This window comes from Schistocerca nitens, chromosome 2, assembly GCF_023898315.1.
Source record: "Schistocerca nitens isolate TAMUIC-IGC-003100 chromosome 2, iqSchNite1.1, whole genome shotgun sequence".
NCBI lineage: Eukaryota > Metazoa > Arthropoda > Insecta > Orthoptera > Acrididae > Schistocerca > Schistocerca nitens.
The window spans coordinates 1,061,438,047-1,061,460,851 of record NC_064615.1 but is presented as its reverse complement, the minus strand read 5'-3'; the positions used below and the strand labels follow the sequence as shown (position 1 = coordinate 1,061,460,851).

The 22,805-nt window shown below is 42.4% G+C and overlaps 1 protein-coding gene across 2 annotated transcripts in view; it reads right to left on the bottom strand.

The window, feature by feature from the left end:
* The window catches only part of LOC126237426 (V-type proton ATPase subunit H), a 169,991-nt gene extending 147,549 nt beyond the window's left edge, over nucleotides 1-22,442 (bottom strand). For both annotated transcript variants that reach the window (XM_049947535.1, XM_049947537.1), the window contains exon 1: nucleotides 22,420-22,442. In XM_049947535.1, coding sequence (XP_049803492.1) covers nucleotides 22,420-22,427 — 8 coding nt within the window. In that variant the 5' untranslated portion in view covers nucleotides 22,428-22,442. The remainder of the gene's footprint in view (nucleotides 1-22,419) is intronic.
* Between the last annotated feature and the right edge of the window lie 363 nt (nucleotides 22,443-22,805).

Below are 22,805 nucleotides of genomic sequence, written 5' to 3'. Positions count from 1 at the left end.
CCTGAAGTAAATCCTATGAAACCCATCTCGGTCGCAGTTATAATGTTGTCCACCATGTGCTAAAGAAGTATGTGCCTAGCAAAGGTATAGGGGAGGGAAAGGATCCACCTTGGTACAACATATTAGGAAGTTGCTGAGAAAGCAGAGAATTTTGCACAGTCGTTTTAAACGTAGTCACTGCCCCTCTACAAACAGAAATTATGCGAAATGAAAGTATCTGTCAGATGGACAACGAGAGACACTTGTAACGAATTTGAAAGCAATATTTTAACTGCAGATTCTAAAAATAACCCCCACAAAATTTTGGTCGTACGTAAAATCTATGAACGCTGCAAATAATTCAATACCTTCTCTTGCTGATAGTACGGGTAATGTAACTGATGATGATAAACAGAAGGCCGAAATTCTAAACCTAGCTTTCAAAAGCTCGTTCACGATAGAGGACTGCAGCACCATTCCCCCTTTCAATTGTAGAACAAACGAAAGGATGGCTGACATAGAGTTTAGTGTATCTGGGACTGTAAAACAGTTAAGAACCTTAGACACCAGAAAGGCATCTGGCCCAGACGGTATCCCCGTAAGATTTTATGTTGACTGTGCTACAAATATAGCACCATTCTTATCCGGCATCTATCAGAGATCATTGGAACGGCGGAAAGTTCCACCGGACTGGAAGAAGGCCCAGGTCATAGCAATCTATAAAAAGGGTAGAAAAGCACAAAATTACCGGCCAATTTCACTGACATCGATTTGTTGTAGAACCATGGAACATATTTTGTGTTCAGACATAATGACCTTTCTAGACTCTGAGAAGCTCATCTGCAGAAACCAGCACGGTTTTAGGAAACAACGGTCATGCGAGACACAGCTGGCCCTCTTTGTGTATGATATACAACATGCTATAGATACCGGCTCCCAGATTGATGCCATATTTCTCGACTTTCGAAAGGCGTTCGACTCAGTTTCGCACTGTCGCTTGCTACAAAAAGTGCGCGCTTACGATCTATCCAATGACATATGCGGTTGGATAGAAAGTTTTCTATCAGACAGGGAGCAGTATGTCGTCCTTAACGGGATAACTTCAGCAGGAACAAGAGTAACTTCAGGTGTGCCCCAGGGCAGCGTAATGGGTCCTCTGGTTTTTACGATTTATACAGTCCTGGAAATGGAAAAAAGAACACATTGACACCGGTGTGTCAGACCCACCATACTTGCTCCGGACACTGCGAGAGGGTTGTACAAGCAATGATCACACGCACGGCACAGCGGACACACCAGGAACCGCGGTGTTGGCCGTCGAATGGCGCTAGCTGCGCAGCATTTGTGCACCGCCGCCGTCAGTGTCAGCCAGTTTGCCGTGGCATACGGAGCTCCATCGCAGTCTTTAACACTGGTAGCATGCCGCGACAGCGTGGACGTGAACCGTATGTGCAGTTGACGGACTTTGAGCGAGGGCGTATAGTGGGCATGCGGGAGGCCGGGTGGACGTACCGCCGAATTGCTCAACACGTGGGGCGTGAGGTCTCCACAGTACATCGATGTTGTCGCCAGTGGTCGGCGGAAGGTGCACGTGCCCGTCGACCTGGGACCGGACCGCAGCGACGCACGGATGCACGCCAAGACCGTAGGATCCTACGCAGTGCCGTAGGGGACCGCACCGCCACTTCCCAGCAAATTAGGGACACTGTTGCTCCTGGGGTATCGGCGAGGACCATTCGCAACCGTCTCCATGAAGCTGGGCTACGGTCCCGCACACCGTTAGGCCGTCTTCCGCTCACGCCCCAACATCGTGCAGCCCGCCTCCAGTGGTGTCGCGACAGGCGTGAATGGAGGGACGAATGGAGACGTGTCGTCTTCAGCGATGAGAGTCGCTTCTGCCTTGGTGCCAATGATGGTCGTATGCGTGTTTGGCGCCGTGCAGGTGAGCGCCACAATCAGGACTGCATACGACCGAGGCACACAGGGCCAACACCCGGCATCATGGTGTGGGGAGCGATCTCCTACACTGGCCGTACACCACTGGTGATCGTCGAGGGGACACTGAATAGTGCACGGTACATCCAAACCGTCATCGAACCCATCGTTCTACCATTCCTAGACCGGCAAGGGAACTTGCTGTTCCAACAGGACAATGCACGTCCGCATGTATCCCGTGCCACCCAACGTGCTCTAGAAGGTGTAAGTCAACTACCCTGGCCAGCAAGATCTCCGGATCTGTCCCCCATTGAGCATGTTTGGGACTGGATGAAGCGTCGTCTCACGCGGTCTGCACGTCCAGCACGAACGCTGGTCCAACTGAGGCGCCAGGTGGAAATGGCATGGCAAGCCGTTCCACAGGACTACATCCAGCATCTCTACGATCGTCTCCATGGGAGAATAGCAACCTGCATTGCTGCGAAAGGTGGATATACACTGTACTAGTGCCGACATTGTGCATGCTCTGTTGCCTGTGTCTATGTGCCTGTGGTTCTGTCAGTGTGATCATGTGATATATCTGACCCCAGGAATGTGTCAATAAAGTTTCCCCTTCCTGGGACAATGAATTCACGGTGTTCTTATTTCAATTTCCAGGAGTGTATAAACGATCTGGTTGATGGTGTTGACGGAGGCCGTAGACTGTTTGCCTACAGGAAAGTAGTACCACACGAAAGTTGTGAACAAATCAATGAGGATTTGCAGAAAATAAATGCGTGGTGTAATGACTGGCAGTTATCTCTCAATATTAGTAAGTGTAACCTACTGCGTATAACAAGGCGAAAATCCCCATTAATGTATGAGTACAAAATAAATGATCAGTCTTTGGAAGCGGTAACATCAGTCAAGTATCTGGGTGTGACTATTAGAAATGATCTCAAATGGAATGATCAGATTACACAAGTAATGGGTAAGGCGAACTCTAGATTGCGGTTTATTGGTAGAATCCTGAAGCGATGCGGTCCTTCAACAAAGGAAATAGCTTACAATACGTTAGTTCGTCCAGTCTTAAAGAGTATTGTTCGTCTGTATGGGACTCTTACCAGTTGGGTCTGATTCAAGAGATTGAGAAGGTCCAAGGAAGAGCAGCAAGACTCGTAACTGGTACATTTAGCCATCGCGAGAGCGTTACAAATCTCATAGAAAGTTTGAAGTGGGATACACTTGCAGATAGACGACGCGCTAAACAGAAGGGGCTGCTCACTAAATTCCGAAATCCAATCTTCACAGAGGATGTAGAGCATATATTATTACCACCAACTTTCAAATCGCGTAATTACCATCATTCAAAGATAAGGGAAATAAGAACTCGTACTGAGGCGTTCAGGCAGTCGTTTTTCCCTCGCGCGATCCGGTAGTGGAACAGCGGGGGGCGGGAATATGACTTTGGCGCGAATTGTGCCCTCCGCCACACACCGCTTGGTGGCTAACGGGGTATATATGTAGATAGGACGCTATCAACATGTACGCAAATCAGCGGTCCGTTATTTACGCGAATTACGTGACCTATGCTTAGACATCTTATGCCACACACCTCCTCAAACCCAACAAGAAACTGTCGGATCCCTGATAGGCAGAATCAGTGATGTATTTCTTTCCAAAGGTGAAACAACAAGCTATTAAGCAGGCAGTCATAATGTTTTGGCTCATCAGTGTACATACCAAGGTCACTGCCGTGACCTACGTCGGCAGTAAAGGGTCACATGACCACCTGATTCCAGTTCTTCACCGCCTACATTCTACAGCAGGGCTATTCAACTTTTTAGGATACCTGGACCACTCTGGAAGATAACGAGCATTTTTTGGCCACACGTAGTATACCTAACACTAACAATAACCGCTGAGAAAGGAAATAAAGAATGGTCGGAGGTATGCAGTTAACACATTTAAGTATTTAGAATTTATTAATTTATGTTTCTTTACTCTAAAAATCAATATGAAATTAGACATTTTATGTGTGAGATTTAATTAATAATTTCAAATATAAGTAATTAGAAATCATAGAATTATTGTGTCATTTGATTTACGGTGCTTTCAGAATTACGGTACCGTTAGGTAGCAAACCCTGGCATTAATTGCAATCCACACGCAGATCTGTAACTTCTGCCGACATGTAGGGATTAGGACTACGGTGAAAAAGGTTATTTATCACAATTACCATAAATAAAACGGAATTTTCTTGTGTTGCCTTTCATAATTTCATTATACGTCTCTATTCTCTAGTTTCTAAGCTGCAACTGAAGCGTATGGCGGAATTGGCCTGTTATAAAAACGACACTCTGCGGGTTCATGTGTAGCACTTTACATAAAGTAAATTTTATGGATTTTTTTCGCTGTCGTCTGATAGATGCTCACTTCTTAGGCCACACGGATACTTGCTTTCGCTCACATGTGGATCACAGGCTGGACATCCTTGTCCTACAGCGTTCCAAAGCGGCCAGTTTGCTGCTTTGTAGAGCGTGGGGTTACTATTTTGTCCAGTGAGCATATTTTTGTATTTGCGCATGCACTAGCGCATCTAGCAGTGCTTCACAATTATTAAATTTTTTTTTTTTTTTGTCATCAGTCTACTGACTGGTTTGATGCGGCCCGCCATGAATTCCTATCCTGTGCCAACCTCTTCATCTCAGAGTAGCACTTGCAACCTACGTCCTCAATTATTTGCTTGACGTATTCCAATCTCTGTCTTCCTCTACAGTTTTTGCCCTCTACAGCTCCCTCTAGTACCATGGAAGTCATTCCCTCATGTCTTAGCAGATGTCCTATCATCCTGTCCCTTCTCCTTATCAGTGTTTTCCACATATTCCTTTCCTCTCCGATTCTGCGTAGAACCTCCTCATTCCTTACCTTATCAGTCCACCTAATTTTCAACATTCGTCTATAGCACCACATCTCAAATGCTTCGATTCTCTTCTGTTCCGGTTTTCCCACAGTCCATGTTTCACTACCATACAATGCTGTACTCCAGACGTACATCCTCAGAAATTTCTTCCTCAGATTAAGGCCGGTGTTTGATATTAGTAGACTTCTCTTGGCCAGAAATGCCTTTTTTGCCATAGCGAGTCTGCTTTTAATGTCCTCCTTGCTCCGTCCGTCATTGGTTATTTTACTGCCTAGGTAGCAGAATTCCTTAATTTCATTGACTTCGTGACCATCAATCCTGATGTTAAGTTTCTCGCTGTTCTCATTTCTACTACTTCTCATTACCTTCGTATTTCTCCGATTTACTCTCAAACCATACTGTGTACTCATTAGACTGTTCATTCCATTCAGCAGATCATTTAATTCTTCTTCACTTTCACTCAGGATAGCAATGTCATCAGCGAATCGTATCATTGATATCCTTTCACCTTGTATTTTAATTCCACTCCTGAACCTTTGTTTTATTTCCATCATTGCTTCCTCGATGTACAGATTGAAGAGTAGGGGCGAAAGGCTACAGCCTTGTCTTACACCCTTCTTAATACGAGCACTTCGTTCTTGACCGTCCATTCTTATTATTCCCTCTTGGTTGTTGTACATATTGCATATGACCCGTCTCTCCCTATAGCTTACCCCTACATTTTTCAGAATCTCGAACAGCTTGCACCATTTTATATTGTCGAACGCTTTTTCCAGGTCGACAAATCCTATGAAAGTGTCTTGATTTTTCTTTAGCCTTGCTTCCATTATTAGCCGTAACGTCAGAATTGCCTCTCTCGTTCCTTTGCTTTTCCTAAAGCCAAACTGATCGTCACCTAGCGCATTCTCAATTTTCTTTTCCATTCTTCTGTATATTATTCTTGTAAGCAGCTTCGATGCATGAGATGTTAAGCTGATTGTGCGATAATTCTCGCACTTGTCAGCTCTTGCCGTCTTCGGAATTGTGTGGATGATGCTTTTCCGAAAGTCTGATGGTATGTCGCCAGACTCATATATTCTACACAGCAACGTGAATAGTCGTTTTGTTGCCACTTCCCCCAATGATTTTAGAAATTCTGATGGAATGTTATCTATCCCTTCTGCCTTATTTGACCGTAAGTCCTCCAAAGCTCTTTTAAATTCCGATTCTAATACTGGATCCCCTATCTCTTCTAGATAGACTCCTGTTTCTTCTTCTATCACATCAGACAAATCTTCGCCCTCATAGAGGCTTTCAATGTATTCTTTCCATCTATCTGCTCTCTCCTTTGCATTTAACAGTGGAATTCCCGTTGCACTCTTAATGTTACCACCGTTGCTTTTAATGTCACCAAAGGTTGTTTTGACTTTCCTGTATGCTGAGTCTGTCCTTCCGACAATCATATCTTTTCGAATATCTTCACATTTTTCCTGCAGCCATTTCGTCTTAGCTTCCCTGCACTTCCTATTTATTTCATTCCTCAGCGACTTGTATTTCTGTATTCCTGATTTTCCCGGAACGTGTTTGTACTTTCTCCTTTCATCAATCAACTGAAGTATTTTTTCTGTTACCCATGGCTTCTTCGCAGCTACCTTCTTTGTACCTATGTTCTCCTTCCAAACTTCTGTGATGGCCCTTTTTAGAGACGTCCATTCCTCTTCAACTGTACTGCCTACTGCGCTATTCCTTATTGCTGTATCTATAGCGTTAGAGAACTTCAAACGTATCTCGTCATTCCTTAGTACTTCCGTATCCCACTTCTTTGCGTATTGATTCTTCCTGACTAACGTCTTAAACTTCAGCCTACTCTTCATCACTACTATATTGTGATCTGAGTCTATATCTGCTCCTGGGTACGCCTTACAATCCAGTATCTGATTTCGGAATCTCTGTCTGGCCATGATGTAATCTAATTGAAATCTTCCCGTATCTCCCGGCCTTTTCCAAGTATACCTCCTCTTGTGATTCTTGAACAGGGTATTCGCTATTACTAGCTGAAACTTGTTACAGAACTCAATTAGTCTTTCTCCTCTTGCATTCCTTGTCCCAAGCCCATATTCTTCTGTAACCTTTTCTTCTACTCCTTCCCCTACAACTGCATTCCAGTCGCCCATGACTATTAGATTTTCGTCCCCCTTTACATACTGCATTACCCTTTCAATATCCTCATACACTTTCTCTATCTGTTCATCTTCAGCTTGCGACGTCGGCATGTATACCTGAACTATCGTTGTCGGTGTTGGTCTGCTGTCGATTCTGATTAGAACAACCCGCTCACTGAACTGTTCACAGTAACGCACCCTCTGCCCTACCTTCCTATTCATAACGAATCCTACACCTGTTATACAATTTTCTGCTGCTGTTGATATTACCCGATACTCATCTGACCAGAAATCCTTGTCTTCCTTCCACTTCACTTCACTGACCCCTACTATATCTAGATTGAGCCTTTGCATTTCCCTTTTCAGATTTTCTAGTTTCCCTACCACGTTCAAGCTTCTGACATTCCACGCCCCGACTCGTAGAACGTTATCCTTTCGTTGATTATTCAATCTTTTTCTCATGGTAACCTCCCCCTTGGCAGTCCCCTCCCGGAGATCCGAATGGGGGACTATTCCGGAATCTTTTGCCAATGGAGAGATCATCATGAAAGTTCTTCAATTACAGGCCACATGTCCTGTGGATATACGTTACGTGTCTTTAATGCAGTGGTTTCCGTTGCCTTCTGCATCCTCATGTCGTTGACCATTGCTGATTCTTCCGCCTTTAGGGGCAATTTCCCACCCCTAGGACAAGAGAATGCCCTGGACATCTATCCGCTCCTCCGCCCTCTTTGACAAGGCCGTTGGCAGAATGAGGCTGACTTCTTATGCCGGAAGTCTTCGGCCGCCAATGCTGATTATTTATCAAAATTTTGGCAGTGGCGGGGATCGAACCCGTCAAAGATGCTACCCCTAGACCACGGGTCACCTTATATGTATAGAAATTGGATATACCTTCTAATCTCCTTCTTCCTCTCCCCCTCTCCCACCTCCCCCCTCTTTGTCCATCTCCTCCAACTCCCCTGTCTTTGTCCTTCCCCTCCCCCTTTCCTCATCCTCCCCTTTGCCTCTGTTCATCTATCTCTTCACCCCCCCCCCCCTCCTCCTCTTACCCTGAGCCTCATTTACTGTTACTGCCATCGAAACCCCGATTGGGAATTGAAGTCACTTAAAATGAATAGGTGAGTCGGTTTGGATTAATGGGATATGGGCTATGAGAGAGGCGTCTCTACCTGCTGCATCTGTGGAAGTGGTAGCTTCGATCCATTGTTGTAATTTGCAAATGGGTAGGATTACATTCGGACGATTCTGATTCCATTGTAGTATTGCAATCATAAGCCGATAAGCCACAAATGCAACTTTACTCTCTGGTAAAACCGAGTGCGAAGAAAAAAACAAAACAGAACATTGTTGTGTATACAATATTTGTTTAAAACTACATGTCAGGATTGGGGCGTACGTCCAATTACAATACATGTTTAGCAATTGCGATGCATTGCCAGGTTCGCGTATCACTGTATGAAGCAGAACGATGTTTAATGTTGTTATCAAACTTCTCGAAAAGTTCTTGACCGATTTACTTCAAATTTTTACATGATGCTGTAACACTTACTTCAAGTTTTTACATGATGCTGTAACACACACACACACACACACACACACACACACACACACACACACACACACATATATATATATATATATATATATATATATATATTGTGTGTGTGTTACAGCATCATGTAAAAACTTGAAGTAAATCGGTCAAGAACTTTTCGTGTGTGACCGATCTTGACCGATTTACTTCACGTTTTTACATGATGCTGTAACACACACACACACGAAAACTTGAAGTAAATCGGTCAAGAACTTTTCGTGTGTGTGTGTGTGTGTGTGTTACAGCATCATGTAAAAACGTGAAGTAAATCGGTCAAGAACTTTTCGAGAAGTTTGATAACAGCATTAAACATCGTTCTGCTTCATACAGTGATCAGCGAACCTGGCAATGCATCGCATATATATATATTCTGTTAAAAGCAACTGAGAGAAAGAAAATGCTGTGCTGATTCGTTTCCTGCCTTGCAGTCATTTTCAACTATATATATATATATATATATATATATATATATATATATATATATATATATATATATATATATATGATGCTGTAACACACATTTTATACATACATATATATATATATATATATATATATATATATATATATATATGAGGTAAAATAGTCTCCCATTCGAATCTGCGATCGGGGACTACTCTGGAAGACATCGTTATCGAGAGAGAAAAAAACTGGCGTTCTAAGTATCGGGACGTGGAATGTCATATTCATTAATCGGACAAGAGATGAGAAAAATTAAAAAGGAAAATGGGTAGGTTAAATTTAGATAAAGTGGAAATTACTGAAGTTTGGTGACAGGAGGAACAGATTTCTGGAGATGTGAGTACAAGGTTACAAACACAAAATCAAATAGTGGTAATGCAGGAGTAGGATTAATAGTGGATAATACGAGTAAAACAGGAACGCGGATAAGCTACTACGAACAGCATTATGAACGCGTTATTGTAGCCAAGATAGACACGAGGCCCATGCCTACCATAGCAGTACAAGTTTATATGCCAACTAGCTCTGCAGATTATGAAAAGCTTGAAGAAATGTATGATGGGCTAAAAGAAATTATTCAGATAGTTAAGGGGGATGAAAATTTAATAGTCTTCGATAGTAGGAAATGGAAGAGATGGAATTTAGCACACAGCTTAACTTCATCATAGCTAACACTTGGTTTAAGCATCGTGAAGGAAGGCTGCATACGTGGAATTAAGACATTTCCAGAGGCAGATGTGGACTCTGACCACAGTTCATTGGTAATGAACTGCAGATTAAAACCGAAGGAATTGCAAAAAGGCAGGAATTTAAGGGAATGGTGACTGGATAAACTGAAAGAACCAGAGGTCGTAGAGAGTTTCAGAGGCAGTGCTAGGGAACATTTGACAAGAACAGGGGAAAGGAATACAGTAGAAGAATGGGTAGCTTTGAGAGATGAAATAGTGAAGGCAGAAGGTAAAAAGACAAGGGCTACTAGAAATCGTTGGGTAATACAAGAGATGGTTCAAATGGCTCTGAGCACATTGGGACTCAACATATGAGGTCATGAGTCCCCTAGAACTTAGAACTACGTAAACCTAACTAACCTAAGGACATCACACGCATCCATGCCCGAGGCAGGATTCGAACCTGCGACCGTAGCAGTCACGCGGTTCCGGACTGAAACGCCTAGAACCGCTCGGCCACCACGGCCGGCTAATACAAGAGATATTGAATTTAATTGATGAAAGGAGAAAAAGTAAAAATACAGTAAATAAAGCACGCGAATAATAATACAAACGTCTCAAAAATGAGATTGCCAGGAAGTGCAAAATGGGTAAGCAATAATGGCTAGAGGACAAATTTAAGGATGTAGAAGCATAGATCACTAGGTGTAAGATAGATGTCGCCTACACGAAAATTAAAGAGACCTTTGGAGAAAAGAGAAACACCTGTATGACTATCAAGAGCTTAGAGGGAAAACTAGTCCTAAGCAAAGAAGGGAAAGCAGAAAGATTGAAGGAGTATATAGAGGGTCTATACAAGCGCGATGTACTTGAGGGCAAGATTATGGAAATGGAAGAGGACGGAAATGAAGATGAGATGGAAGATATGATACTGCGTGAAGAATTTGACGGGGCACTGAAATATCTAAGTCGAAACAAGGCCCCGGGAGTAGACAAGATTCCATTGGAACTACTGACAACCTTGGGAGAGTCAGCCATGACAAAACTCTTCCGTCTGGCGAGCAAGATGTATGAGATAGGCGAAATACCCTCAAACTTCAAAAAGAATATAATAATTCCAATCCCAAGGAAAGCATATGCTGACAGATGTGAGAATTGCCGAACTATCAGTTTAATAAGTCGCATACTAACACGAATTCGACACAGACGATTGGAAAAGCTGATAGAAGCCGACCTCTGGGAAGACCAGTTTGGTTTCTGGATAAATTTAGGAACACACGAGGCAGTACTGACCCTACGACGTATCTTAGAAGAGAGATTAAGGAAAGCATTTGGAGACTTAGAGAAAGCTTTTAACAATGTTGACTGGAATACTCTCTTTCAAATTCTGAAGGTGGCAGGGGTCAAATACAGGGAGCGAAAGACTATTTACCAATGGATTGCCGCAGTGGTAACGCCGGTACCCGTCAAATCACCGATGTTAAGCGCTGTCGGGCTGGGCTAGCACTTGGGTGGTTGACCATCCGCACTGCCGAGTGCTGTTGGCAAGCGGGGTGGACTCAGCTCTTGTGAGGCACACTGAGAAGCTACTCCTCCGTATCCGCATCCAGTGACGCGTATGAGCTGAGAATGACACGGCAGCCGGTCGGTACCGTTGGGCCTTCATGGCCTGTTTTGAAGGAGTTCAGTTTTTGTAAAGGCTGTTTACTATTTATACAGAAACCATATGGCAGTTATAAGAATCGAGAGGCGCAAAAGGGAAGCAGTGGTTGACAAGGGAGTGATACGGGGTTATAGCCATCCCCGATATTAATGAATCTGTAAACCGAGAGCCGGCCGTTGTGGCCGTGCGGTTAAAGGCGCTTCAGTCTGGAAGCGCGTGACCGCTCCGGTCGCAGGTTCGAATCCTGCCTCGGGCATGGATGTGTGTGATGTCCTTAGGTTAGTTAGGTTTAATTTGTTCTAAGTTCTAGGCGACTGATGACCTCAGAAGTTAAGTCGCATAGTGCTCAGAGCCATTTTTTTTTTTTTTTTTTTTTTGTAAACCGAGCAAGAAGTAAAGGAAAAAAAGATTGGATTACAATTAAAATCCAGGGAGACGGAATAAAAACATCGACGTTTGCCGATGACATTGTAATTCTATCAGAGACAGCGCAGGACTTGGAAGAACAGCTGAACGGAATGGACAGTATGTTGAAAAGAGGATATAAGACGGACCCCTCAAAAGCAAAACGAGGATAATGAATGTAGTCGAATTAAACAAAAATGAGACAATTAAAGTAGTAGATGAGTTTTGCTATTTGGGCAGCAAAATAACTGATGATGGTGTAAGTAGAGAGGATATAAAATGCAGACTGCCGATGGCATGGAAAGCGTTTCTGAAGAAGAGAAATTTGTTAACATCGAGCATAGATTGAAGTGTCAGGAAGTCTTTTCTGAACGTATTTGTCTGGAGTGTAGCCATGTATGGAAGTGAAACACGGACAATAAACAGTTTAGACAAGAAGAGAATAGAAACTTTTGAAGAATGGTGCTACAGAAGAATGCTGAAGACTAGATGAGTAGATCACATAACTAATGAGGAGATATTGAATAGGACTGGGGAGATGAGAAGTTAGTGGCACAATTTGACTAGAAGAAGGGATCGATTGGTAGGACATGTTCTGAGGCATCAAGGAATCACCAATTTAGTACTGGATGGAAGCGTGGGGAGTAAAAATCGTAGAGGGAGACCAAGAGATGAATACACTAAGTAAATTCAGAAGGATGTGGATTGCGGTAGTTACTCGGCGATGAAGAGCCTTGCACAGGATAGAGCAGCATGGAGAGCTGCATCAAACCAGTCTCAGGACTGAAGACCACAACAACAACAACTGGACAGGAGGCATCTTCATCAACTTCTTTACTGCACTGGAGACGCTACATTCCGCAGGAGTGGGGTTCAGATTCCTGCACATCCATGCAAAGCTAGAGTTTCATTTCTTTCCTACACAAGTCAAGAAGGATGCAGGTAGACCTCACTTGAAAAGGACGTGGCCAGTTTTCTTCCCTTATCCTCGCCCTTTCTGAAACAGTACTTCACCTCCATCGAACTCATCGAGGACTGTACGTTAACGCCCAATCTCCCTCACTTCATTTCGTACAGAGCATACAGAGAAGTTCAACAAAATCAGTTAACAGATGCAGATGGAAAGGTCTGCAAGCGATGAATCCCGCTTGGAATTGAGCCCCGATGACCAGCCAATGTGTGTCTGGAGACGCCCCAGACAACGGTGGGATACCAAGTTGATTGTCGCCCGCCGTACTGCCCGACAACCAGCAGTGATGGTTAGGGGATGTCATTTCTGTTCACACCAGAACCCCATTGGTTGTCATCCGAGGCACCCTTACAGCACAGAGATACGAAGACGATATTCTATGCTCCATTTTGTTGCCCTTCATGGGAAGCCATCTTGGGTCTACATTTCAGCAAATAATACCCGCCTGCAGACGCGAGAGTTTCTTCTGCTTGTGTTCGTGCTTGCAAATCCAGTCTTGGCCAACAAGGTCGCCGGATCTCTCCGCAATTGAGAACGTTTGGAGCATAATGAGCGAGGCCCTTCAACCCGCTCGGGATTTTGGCGATCCGACGCGCCACGTGGACAGAATTTGGCACGATATCCGTCAGGAGGACATCCGACAACTCTATCAATCAATGCCAAGCCGAATAACTGCTTGAGTAGGAGTCAGAGGTGGACCAACGCGTTATTGACTTGCTCAATTTGTGAAGCTCTTTCTCTTGAATATACACTACTGGCCATTAAAATTGCTACAACACGAAGATGACGTGCTACCGCAAAATTTAACCGACATGAAGAATATGCTGTGATATGCAAATGATTAGCTTTTCAAGACATGAGAAAGTTTCCAACCGATTTCTCATTCACAAACAGCAGTTGACCGGTGTTGCCTGGTGAAACGTTGGTGTGATGCCTTGTGTAAGAAGGAGAAGACTTTGATAAAGGTCGGATTGTAGCCTATCGCGATTGCGCTTTATCGTATCGTGACATTTCTGTTCACATTGGTCGAGATCCAAAGACTGTTAGCAGAATATGGAATCGGTGGGTTCAGGAGGGTAATACGGAATGCCGTGCTGGATCCCAACGGCCTCGTATCACTAGCAGTCGAGATGACAGGCATCTTATCCGCACGGCTGTAACGGATCGTGCAGCCACGTCTCGATCCCTGAGTCAACAAATGGGGACGTTTGCAAGAGAACAGCCATCTGCGCGAACAGTTCGACGACGTTTGCAGCAGCATGGACTATCAGCTCGGAGACCATGGCTGCGGTTACCTTTGATGCTGCGTCACAGACAGGAGCGCCTACGATAGTGTACTCAACGACGAACCTGGGTGCACGAATGGAAAAACATCATTTTTTCGGATGAATCCAGGTCCTGTTTACAGCATGATGATGGTCGCATCCGTGTTTGGCGACATCGCGGTGAACGCATATTGGAAGCGTGTATTCGTCATCGCCATACTGGCGTATCACCCGGCGAGACAGTATGGGGTGCGAATTGGTTACATGTCTCGGTCACCTCTTGTTCGCATTGACGGCACTTTGAACGGTGGACGTTACATTTCTGATGTGTTACGACTCGTGGCTCTACCCTTCATTCGATCCCTGCGACACCCTACATTTCAGCAGGATAATGCACGACCGCATGTTTTGGGTCCTGTACGGGCCTTTCTGGATACAGAAAATGTTCGAGTGCTGCCCTGGCCAGCACATTCTCCAGATCTCTCACCAATTGAAAAGGTGTGGTCAATGGTGGCCGAGCAACTGGCTCGTCACAATACGCCAGTCACTACTCTTGATGAATTGTGGTATCGTGTTGAAGCTGCAAGGGCAGCTGCACCTGTACACGCCATCCAAGCTCTGTTTGACTCAATGCCCAGGCGTATCAACACCGTTATTACGGCCAGGGTTGGTTGTTATGGGTAGTGATTTCTCAGGATCTATGCACCCAAATTGCGTGAAAATGTGATCACATGTCAGTTCTAGTATAATATATTTGTCCAATGAGTACCCATTTATCATCTGCATTTCTTCTTGGTGTAACAATTTTAATGGCCAGTAGTGTATCAAGCAATTTTTCTGAAATTGTAATCATTTGTTTGTCTGTACATTTACAGATTTACATTTACAGATGTACATTTACAGATTTCTGTCCCATTTGGCTATTTTATTCGCGGTGAATCGTCCTTTTTTTCTTACCTTTTTCTCTCCATCCTTCCCTAATCCGAGCTTATGCTCAGCCCATGATGACCTCGTCGTCGTTCTTTTTTCCCATAGTCGACAGAATGGTAAATTCAAATACTTTTTCTTTCACAGACAATGCAGCACAGTAGGCCTGAAGTTAGAATACTTGAAAAAAGAAACGTTCTTTCTGTAAGCTTAGAAGTATCCAGAAATATATAGTACTAGCTGCTGGCCGTCTGTCGTGTAATAAAACTTTTCCATGGGCAGTGAGTATCAAACGGCGATGGCCTCAGAGGAACGACCAAGTTTGTTTGTATGCGCAGGTGATCTTATCGCCGATGGCGCTGTCACACAAACACATTCAAGGAAGGTTTTCCGTTACTCACTCAGATCCTCCAAACCGTCCTGAATTATCATTACGTAAAAGAAAGCTGACCGTCCTGTTCCTGACATCTATCGTTCAAAAACGTTCTCTACTGTCGTGTTCGCTTTTGTTATCATGAACTTGAAGTGTCTCGCAACAAACCTGAGGGATAGAAAATCGTGTCTTTCTTCGTGAAACACATTGCCCTTGCTCAAATCTTCGTGCCGGCGGGTGTGGCCGTGCGGTTCTAGGCGCTACAGTCTGAAACCGCGTGACCGCTACGGTCGCAGTTTCGAATCCTGCCTCGGGCATGGATGTGTGTGATGTCCTTAGGTTAGTTAGGTTTAAGTAGTTCTAAGTCACATAGTGCTCAGAGCCATTTGAGCCATTTCGGTTGTGGATAATATAGCAGAACAAAGCGGTGAAACTGACAGTGGAATGTTATGTGGAAACAGCGTGTTAATGGAAGTCTGCTGTCACGCTCGTTGGTCAAAACATTTTGTATAATCGGTATATAGGCCTTTACTACTACATAAAGACAAGCCTTCGTTTAAAATTGTTACCAAAAATCTCGAAAAATTCATGATTTCGATTTTTTGCACGTTACTCTAATGAACGGTTGGAGGCACATAGGCTACACATTTTTTAATATATATATAGTATGTAGATATGTATGTACTACATAAACGGGAAACGTTTTAGCAAAACTCTCGAAACGTTCTTGAGCGATTTTCTTTAAATTTTTACCCCATATTCCAATAAATGTTTGGACGAATATAAGCTACATATTTCTAAAAATTTTGAAACGTTGTAGACCGACTTTCTTCCAATTCTTACACAATATTCAAGTAAAGAGATTCAGACGGACACAGATAATTTTTTTTTAAACCACTCTGTGTAGTTTTTCTGTTAAAACAAACTGCGAGAAATAAAATGCTGCGCAGTGAAAATGTGCGGTTTCTTTCTCACAGTCAATTATCTACGATAGCACGGTATCTAAACCATTACACAAATTATATATATATATATATATATATATATATATATATATATATACTGACTGTGAGAAAAAGAAACCGCGCAATTAACTACGATAGCAGGGTATCTGAACCAATATATATACTGCACAGCATTTTATTTCTCGCAATTTGTTTTAACAGAAAACCTGGACAGTGTGGTTTAAAAAAAAAAAAAAAAACCTGTGTGCGTCTGAATCTTTATTAGAGTATTGTGCGAAAATTTGAAGAAAGTCGGTCAAGAATGTATCGACATTTTTAGAAATATAAAGCTTATATTCGCCCAAAGAAAATAAAGCAGCACATATGTATACTGTATACACAACTATGTGCAGCTTTGTTTTCTGCCACGCAGTCGATTTTCACGGAAAACAGGAAAGTTATATTTATGGCTTATCGGGTTATGATTGAAATACTACCATGTATTCAGAATCTTCCAAATGTAATCCCACCTATTTGCAGATTAAAACTATACGCAATACTTGAACCTACTATCCTCACAGATCCAGGGGCAGGAGGGGCCAGAGAAGGGACGGGAGAGGAGGAAGAGGAGATTGATAGGACGAGGAGGAAATGGACATAGAGAGGGAGAAGGTGGAGAGGATGAGATGGAGAAAGGTAGGGAGAGGAGCTGGTGAGCAGAGAGAGAGGGGAGGAAGTGATGGACGGGGGAGGGAGGGGAGGGGGGTGGCCAAGGGGAGGGGGGGGAGAAGAGATGGACAGACAGACGGGGTAGAATGACGCCATCACCATTCAACCATACAGTAAAGCTGCATGCCCTCGGGAAAAATTACGGCTGTAGCTTCCCCTCGCTTTCGCCCGTTCGCAGTACCAGCACGACAATGCTGTTTTGTTTGATGTTAACGATGCCAGTTCAATCAATCATCCAGACTTTGTCCCTGCAGCTACTGAAGAGTCTGCTGCCCCTCTCCAGGAACTACACGTTTGTCTGGTCTCTCAACTGATACCCCTCCGCTGTGGTTGCACCTACGGTACTGTCTAAGTTACCCGCTCTTTTCCGCCAGTAACATCAGAAAACGATTTTAATTGAAGAGTGGAATTGTCAGACGTTCCAAGTGCCGTTTTTTTTTCACAGAACGCGTTTTCAGTGCTATTGCATTCTCAGTACTGCATCTCGCTCTTGATCAAGAAAGAGGGACAGAAATCCATCCACATTTTCTGCCATTTCAAGACAGAAAACCATAATGCAAACCACTTCGATCACGCAATGAAAATCCCACATATAATTCCTAAAGGCCCAATAATGACCCTTTAGAAGAAATAGAAATATATAGACACTTACGAAAACACCAAGACAGAATCCTAAACGAACAGACTGAACTTAAGTATAAAAAATTTATTGAAAATTTCGTCGAAATTTTAGAAAATGGTAATGATAGTTTGAAAAGCAAAGACTACTCCCACAAACCTCTATAAAGAATACGCGATCACCACACAATTCCATAGATAAATAAGACAAATATGTAACCATACAACAACGTCGAATGCTGTCAAGTAGAGCAATCAGATTTATAGAAAATGAAAATTTCAACAAAACTTACTCAACAACAACATCTAAGGGTGAGAAAAAATATATAAACAAAAACAAATTGATCTATTCTACAATACAAAACGCAGAAATATTTGGTAGCTACAAGTCAACGATGAGATATGGAAGTAAGTACTCGACACACTGTTACAAAATTAGTCAGATATATAACGTAAAAATTATATGTCCTAGTATCTCTACGTAATTGCATAGCGCTTGAAAGTAGCATTGCAGCCAAAATAAGCTTATCGACTAACTACACAACCCTTAAGTAAAGCTTCAAAAATAGCAGCGTCCTGGTATAATACACATAAAATATCTTTACAAGTAAAAAAATGGTTGGAGAAGTGAACATACAAAACGTGTGTCTGGAAAATTTTATGAAAAGACATTTCTTTCGAGATAGCACAGAGAGTTCTGCTGTAAGCTCTGTAACATCTGATCCCGAGAATAGAGGTGTGTAAGGAATAGAAGCTAACACTGAAAGATTTTTTCTCGAATCTAAATTTGTTATTCTCTTGGAAAAGAGTTAAAAGATATGAAAAGTGGTTTGTAATGACTACAGTTTTACTAGTTACAACATTACTACTGTAATTCTGTACTTGTGGTATCATAAATAAAATGTAGTGATCCGGTATTAATGGCATTTGAAACAAAAACTTTCTTATTGGCATTTAGAACGAGTCAGTTCCCTGATATGGCACTTTGATCGTTCGTAATAAATCATTTATTTTCTAATTTGTCTCAGTATTCCTTGCAGTGACGTTCTGAGCAGCATAATTGCCTGCTACAGGAATACCTTCTCAACTTTCTGATACAAATAAATTATGTACAAAGAGAGATACACTGTTTTTTGATTCTGCACACAAATGTGAGATGTGGTACTTAGAACGTTTGACATTTCCAATTGTCATATGTATTCCATAACTTTTCTGGCATGCATTCGGGATATGATTATTTTCTCTTGATATATTTCTGCCAATACCCATTGTCAAAGCGAGTCGGTGACTTGACTTCCGAGTGCGAAAGCATGGTTATGTATTCGATCAGCTGTCAAAACGCAGTGACGCAGAGCTATGCTGCAGAGTTCATTGAAATGCGTACAGCTTCCACTGTTGGGATAACAGTGATAGTCATAGAGTAGCAACATCTATGAAGCGCGGATCCAGACTTCGCAGAACAAACTATTGTCGCCAACACACATTGCTCTAAAGCCACGTGACTACGCTACGGAGTAAGGTTTGCCCGCAAGGGCTTTGCACACAGTATTTCGAATGCCGTTACATCGTTGGTACAGACAGCGCCGGGCTACACTGTTCAAAGCGTCACAGAATCTGGAATGAACTTAGCTTATAGCTTTTAAGGGACAAACGCAAGGGCATTTCTCTTGTGTGCCAGTGCCAAAACTCAGATGTCGCTCTTACTTCGCCAAACTGAAAATGTCGCGAAAAACTTCGAATTTCGAGCTATGACATGCAGAAAAATAACGAATTATCATACTTGTAAATACTTTCAGGTAAAAATTCTTCCGTTCTTACTTTCTGGTACAACTATTTTAATTTCGTTTGTCCCTAGTGAAACTAAAAAAGTAAACGCACATAATGATTTTCTAAGTCGTAGATGACTTCTTTAAAATAAACATAATGAGATGGATATCCGTATAATCCGGAGCAAATGTCTTAGACGGAGCGTAAATGTTATCGGCAAGTGAACACTGTTCAAAATGTGTACACTAGTACATTCAACGGATTGAGTGGTAACACGCTCTCACACCACCGATTTTATCTAGCACTTACCTCGCAAATGTTTGCTCGTGCAGTCACATAAATTCGCCCTGTGGTATTAACTTTTTATTACACTGTGTCTCGACATTTTTCAACACATTAGACTTCTTACCAGTACGACAACCGTACTGAGACTTTTATGGTAGGCCTATTTAACCTATGAACAGTGACTGTATCTTCTGGACGTATTTCTATTTATATCCGTAACACAAAAAATTATTTATCATTGTCGCTACTAATAAACGACGAAAATGTAAACAAGTAACGTTATAAGGAAATAGCTTAAAAATGTCAGTTTGAAGTTGACGAGATGCGCAGTAAGCTAGTCTCTATGAAACCCCCTCGGGAATCCGCAAGTCTACAGTATCTGACTAGTGATTCATCGTTCGAATTGGTGGCATGTATCAGAACGCTAGGAAGCTAAAACGCAGAACGACTTGAAACGAGAGGACTCCATGCATTGTCTAAATGGAGATCATGATTCTGGTTAATCAGACTGTCCGCTACTCGCTGTTCCATTGTATCCTTGGCCACGGAGTTCCAAAATCAAGGATGTACATACTGGCAAGTATTTGGCGAAAACGGTACGTGTTATCAAGACCTAACAGATGGTAGGAAGCTCCGTAGAATTTCTGAAACATAACCGTAGCTACGAAAACTTTACGTGTATGCTCATTGACATAGTGGATGTTACAGATAAGTTGCAGCTCCCGGCACCTTGGTTTATTTAAGGGCAGTTACCACTTGAAGACAGAATCGAGTTGTTGCAAAATCACTGTTAGTATAGACAATATGACTAATATACCGTAATATGACTAAGCATTTTCCTTACTTCAGGTAAGGAAGGGCTTAGCTATAGGCATCAGATTACAACGCCTTTGTGGGAACGGCAACCGTCCAGTCGTCAGAATATTGTGTTTTATAGATTGTTGATGTTATACAGCATCAGCCAGCCACAGACTGGTTTCAGGATAATCTATTCAAAAAGTATCAATACGCGCTTCGAATTAATACAGTTTATCGTTAGACGGCTTTCACTCACTAAGTCAAAATACGCGTTGTGGTTTGGTTATTCGTTCTAAGGCCCAACGAAAGTGCTTAATAATGAAAAGCAATGCGTGTGGGTGTGAAAATACCAAAAACTAGAGTAATATATTTTGTTGGCGAAAAACAGCAAAAACAAATCTTCCAGGCAGCCCTTTCACGGCAGATCACCAATAAACCAACGTTATATGAAAGCCGTCTGACGCTGAGCTGTATTAATTCGAAACCGGTAGTTGGCATTTTGTGAATAAAATGATGTAAAACCAGTTTGTGGCTGGTTGCTGCTGTGCATCAACAACAGTCTGTATCATATAGGAGCCACGATATTCATTAAAGTCTATATTTGACAAAATTCCATAATCTGTGTTACATATAGCCCAACAAAAATAATCTGTGAAAAGATTTTCTGCAATTGTGTTGAGTTAAACAAAGATATACGCGTTTGAAATATTTTGTGTCACAGATTATTATTATATTATCACATTATACAGGGTGTTCGGGAATTCCCGTTACAAACTACTAGAACTTTTAGAAGGGAGTGAGTACGTAATATTTTGAATAGGAACCCATATTCGCAAACGTAACGTTTCCGTTCTACGACGGTTTCAGTTCTGATGTTTACCTCATCCACTTCTGCTTGAGGAGCTGAATTATCCCTGACGCAGTACAGTATTCGGTAAGAATTCGAAAGGAAACATAACTAAACATCCATTTATCACTTAGGTACACGCTCTCCATCCCACATGTTGTATCTTCAATTCTAAGTGCAGCGGCTATAACTGGTGCCAGTAAATCTTCGTCTCTACAGGAGTCTCGTAAATTAAACTGTGATATATGGATGCTTCGTAATGTTTCCTTTCGAATTGTTACCCAACAATTGTACTACGTCAGGCTTAATTCAATTCCTCAAGTAATATTGGAAGAATTAAACATCTGAATTGAAACCGTCGTAGAATGGAAACGGTACGTTACCGCGCATGGGTTCCTATTCAAAATATTATGTACTCACCCCCTTCTACACGTCCTAGAAGTTTGTAACGGTAATTTCCGAACACCCTATAGGTAGCATTAACAATAGCTGCTGCTCTTAGCTAAGTACATAAAACTATTTCAGTGAAGCGATTAGACTAACAGTCACTTTGTTTCAGCAGTAACAGTACTTATCTGCAGTTTGGTTGAGGGAACAGTTGATGCAATAATTTAAAACTTAAGTGTACTGATTTCATAGAACACAAGTTTTGCTTTTGCATAAGGCATTTAGTGTAGCTTAACAGATTTGAGCGACAGTATTTGTGGCATTCCATTTTCATAAGCAGGACATAAGAGGAAGATTAGGGTTAAACTTCCCGTCGAAGAACAGGTCATTAGAAAGGAATCAAAAGTTGGAATCAGGCTGCTTGTATGTATGTGTGAGAGAGAGACAGAGAGAGAGAGAGAGATACCGAATATGCTTATCAGACGTTACTGTTAAACTTTTGCTTCTGTTAATTTGAATGGGGACTTAGCAGTCAACACCTACGTATAGAAGTAGTAGAGGTTCTCTAAGTTTAGGTTATAAAATTAGGACAATCATCTCCACACTTCAAGATGCAAGAGACGCAAGTCTCGCAATGGGCAGGTTAAAGCAATAAGAGAACTGACGTTTACTATTATTTATCCTTGAGGTAAAGTACAAAAATTTTACAACGCATGAGATACAGAAAGTAAAGAAATTGCTGTGTAGATTTACTGACCCCTCCATGCTGGAAATCTTCGTGTCTGCTCTCAAAGTAATCCCAAGCTCGCTGTAGCACCGTCCCAGACGGGAGTGTAGGTTTCACTGCGTCAGATGCGTACCCATGTCGCAACGTATTGAACTAGTTGTTTATAACTCATGTGCGAGGTTGCCTTATCTCTTAACACGAGCATACGAAACCCCGTTCATAGCCACAGAGCCGCAGGTTCGTATCAACGGTTACCAGTCGCACCGTTACGAACTTCCAAATTAGTTCGTTACCATGCTGACATCCGAGTTCTGAGTAATAGTCATTATGTAGCTGACACTCCAGTGGTAAACTATAACAAATACTTTTACGCAGGCTTCATTTTGATAACAGCCAGTTCTTCGCAGTGATATTAA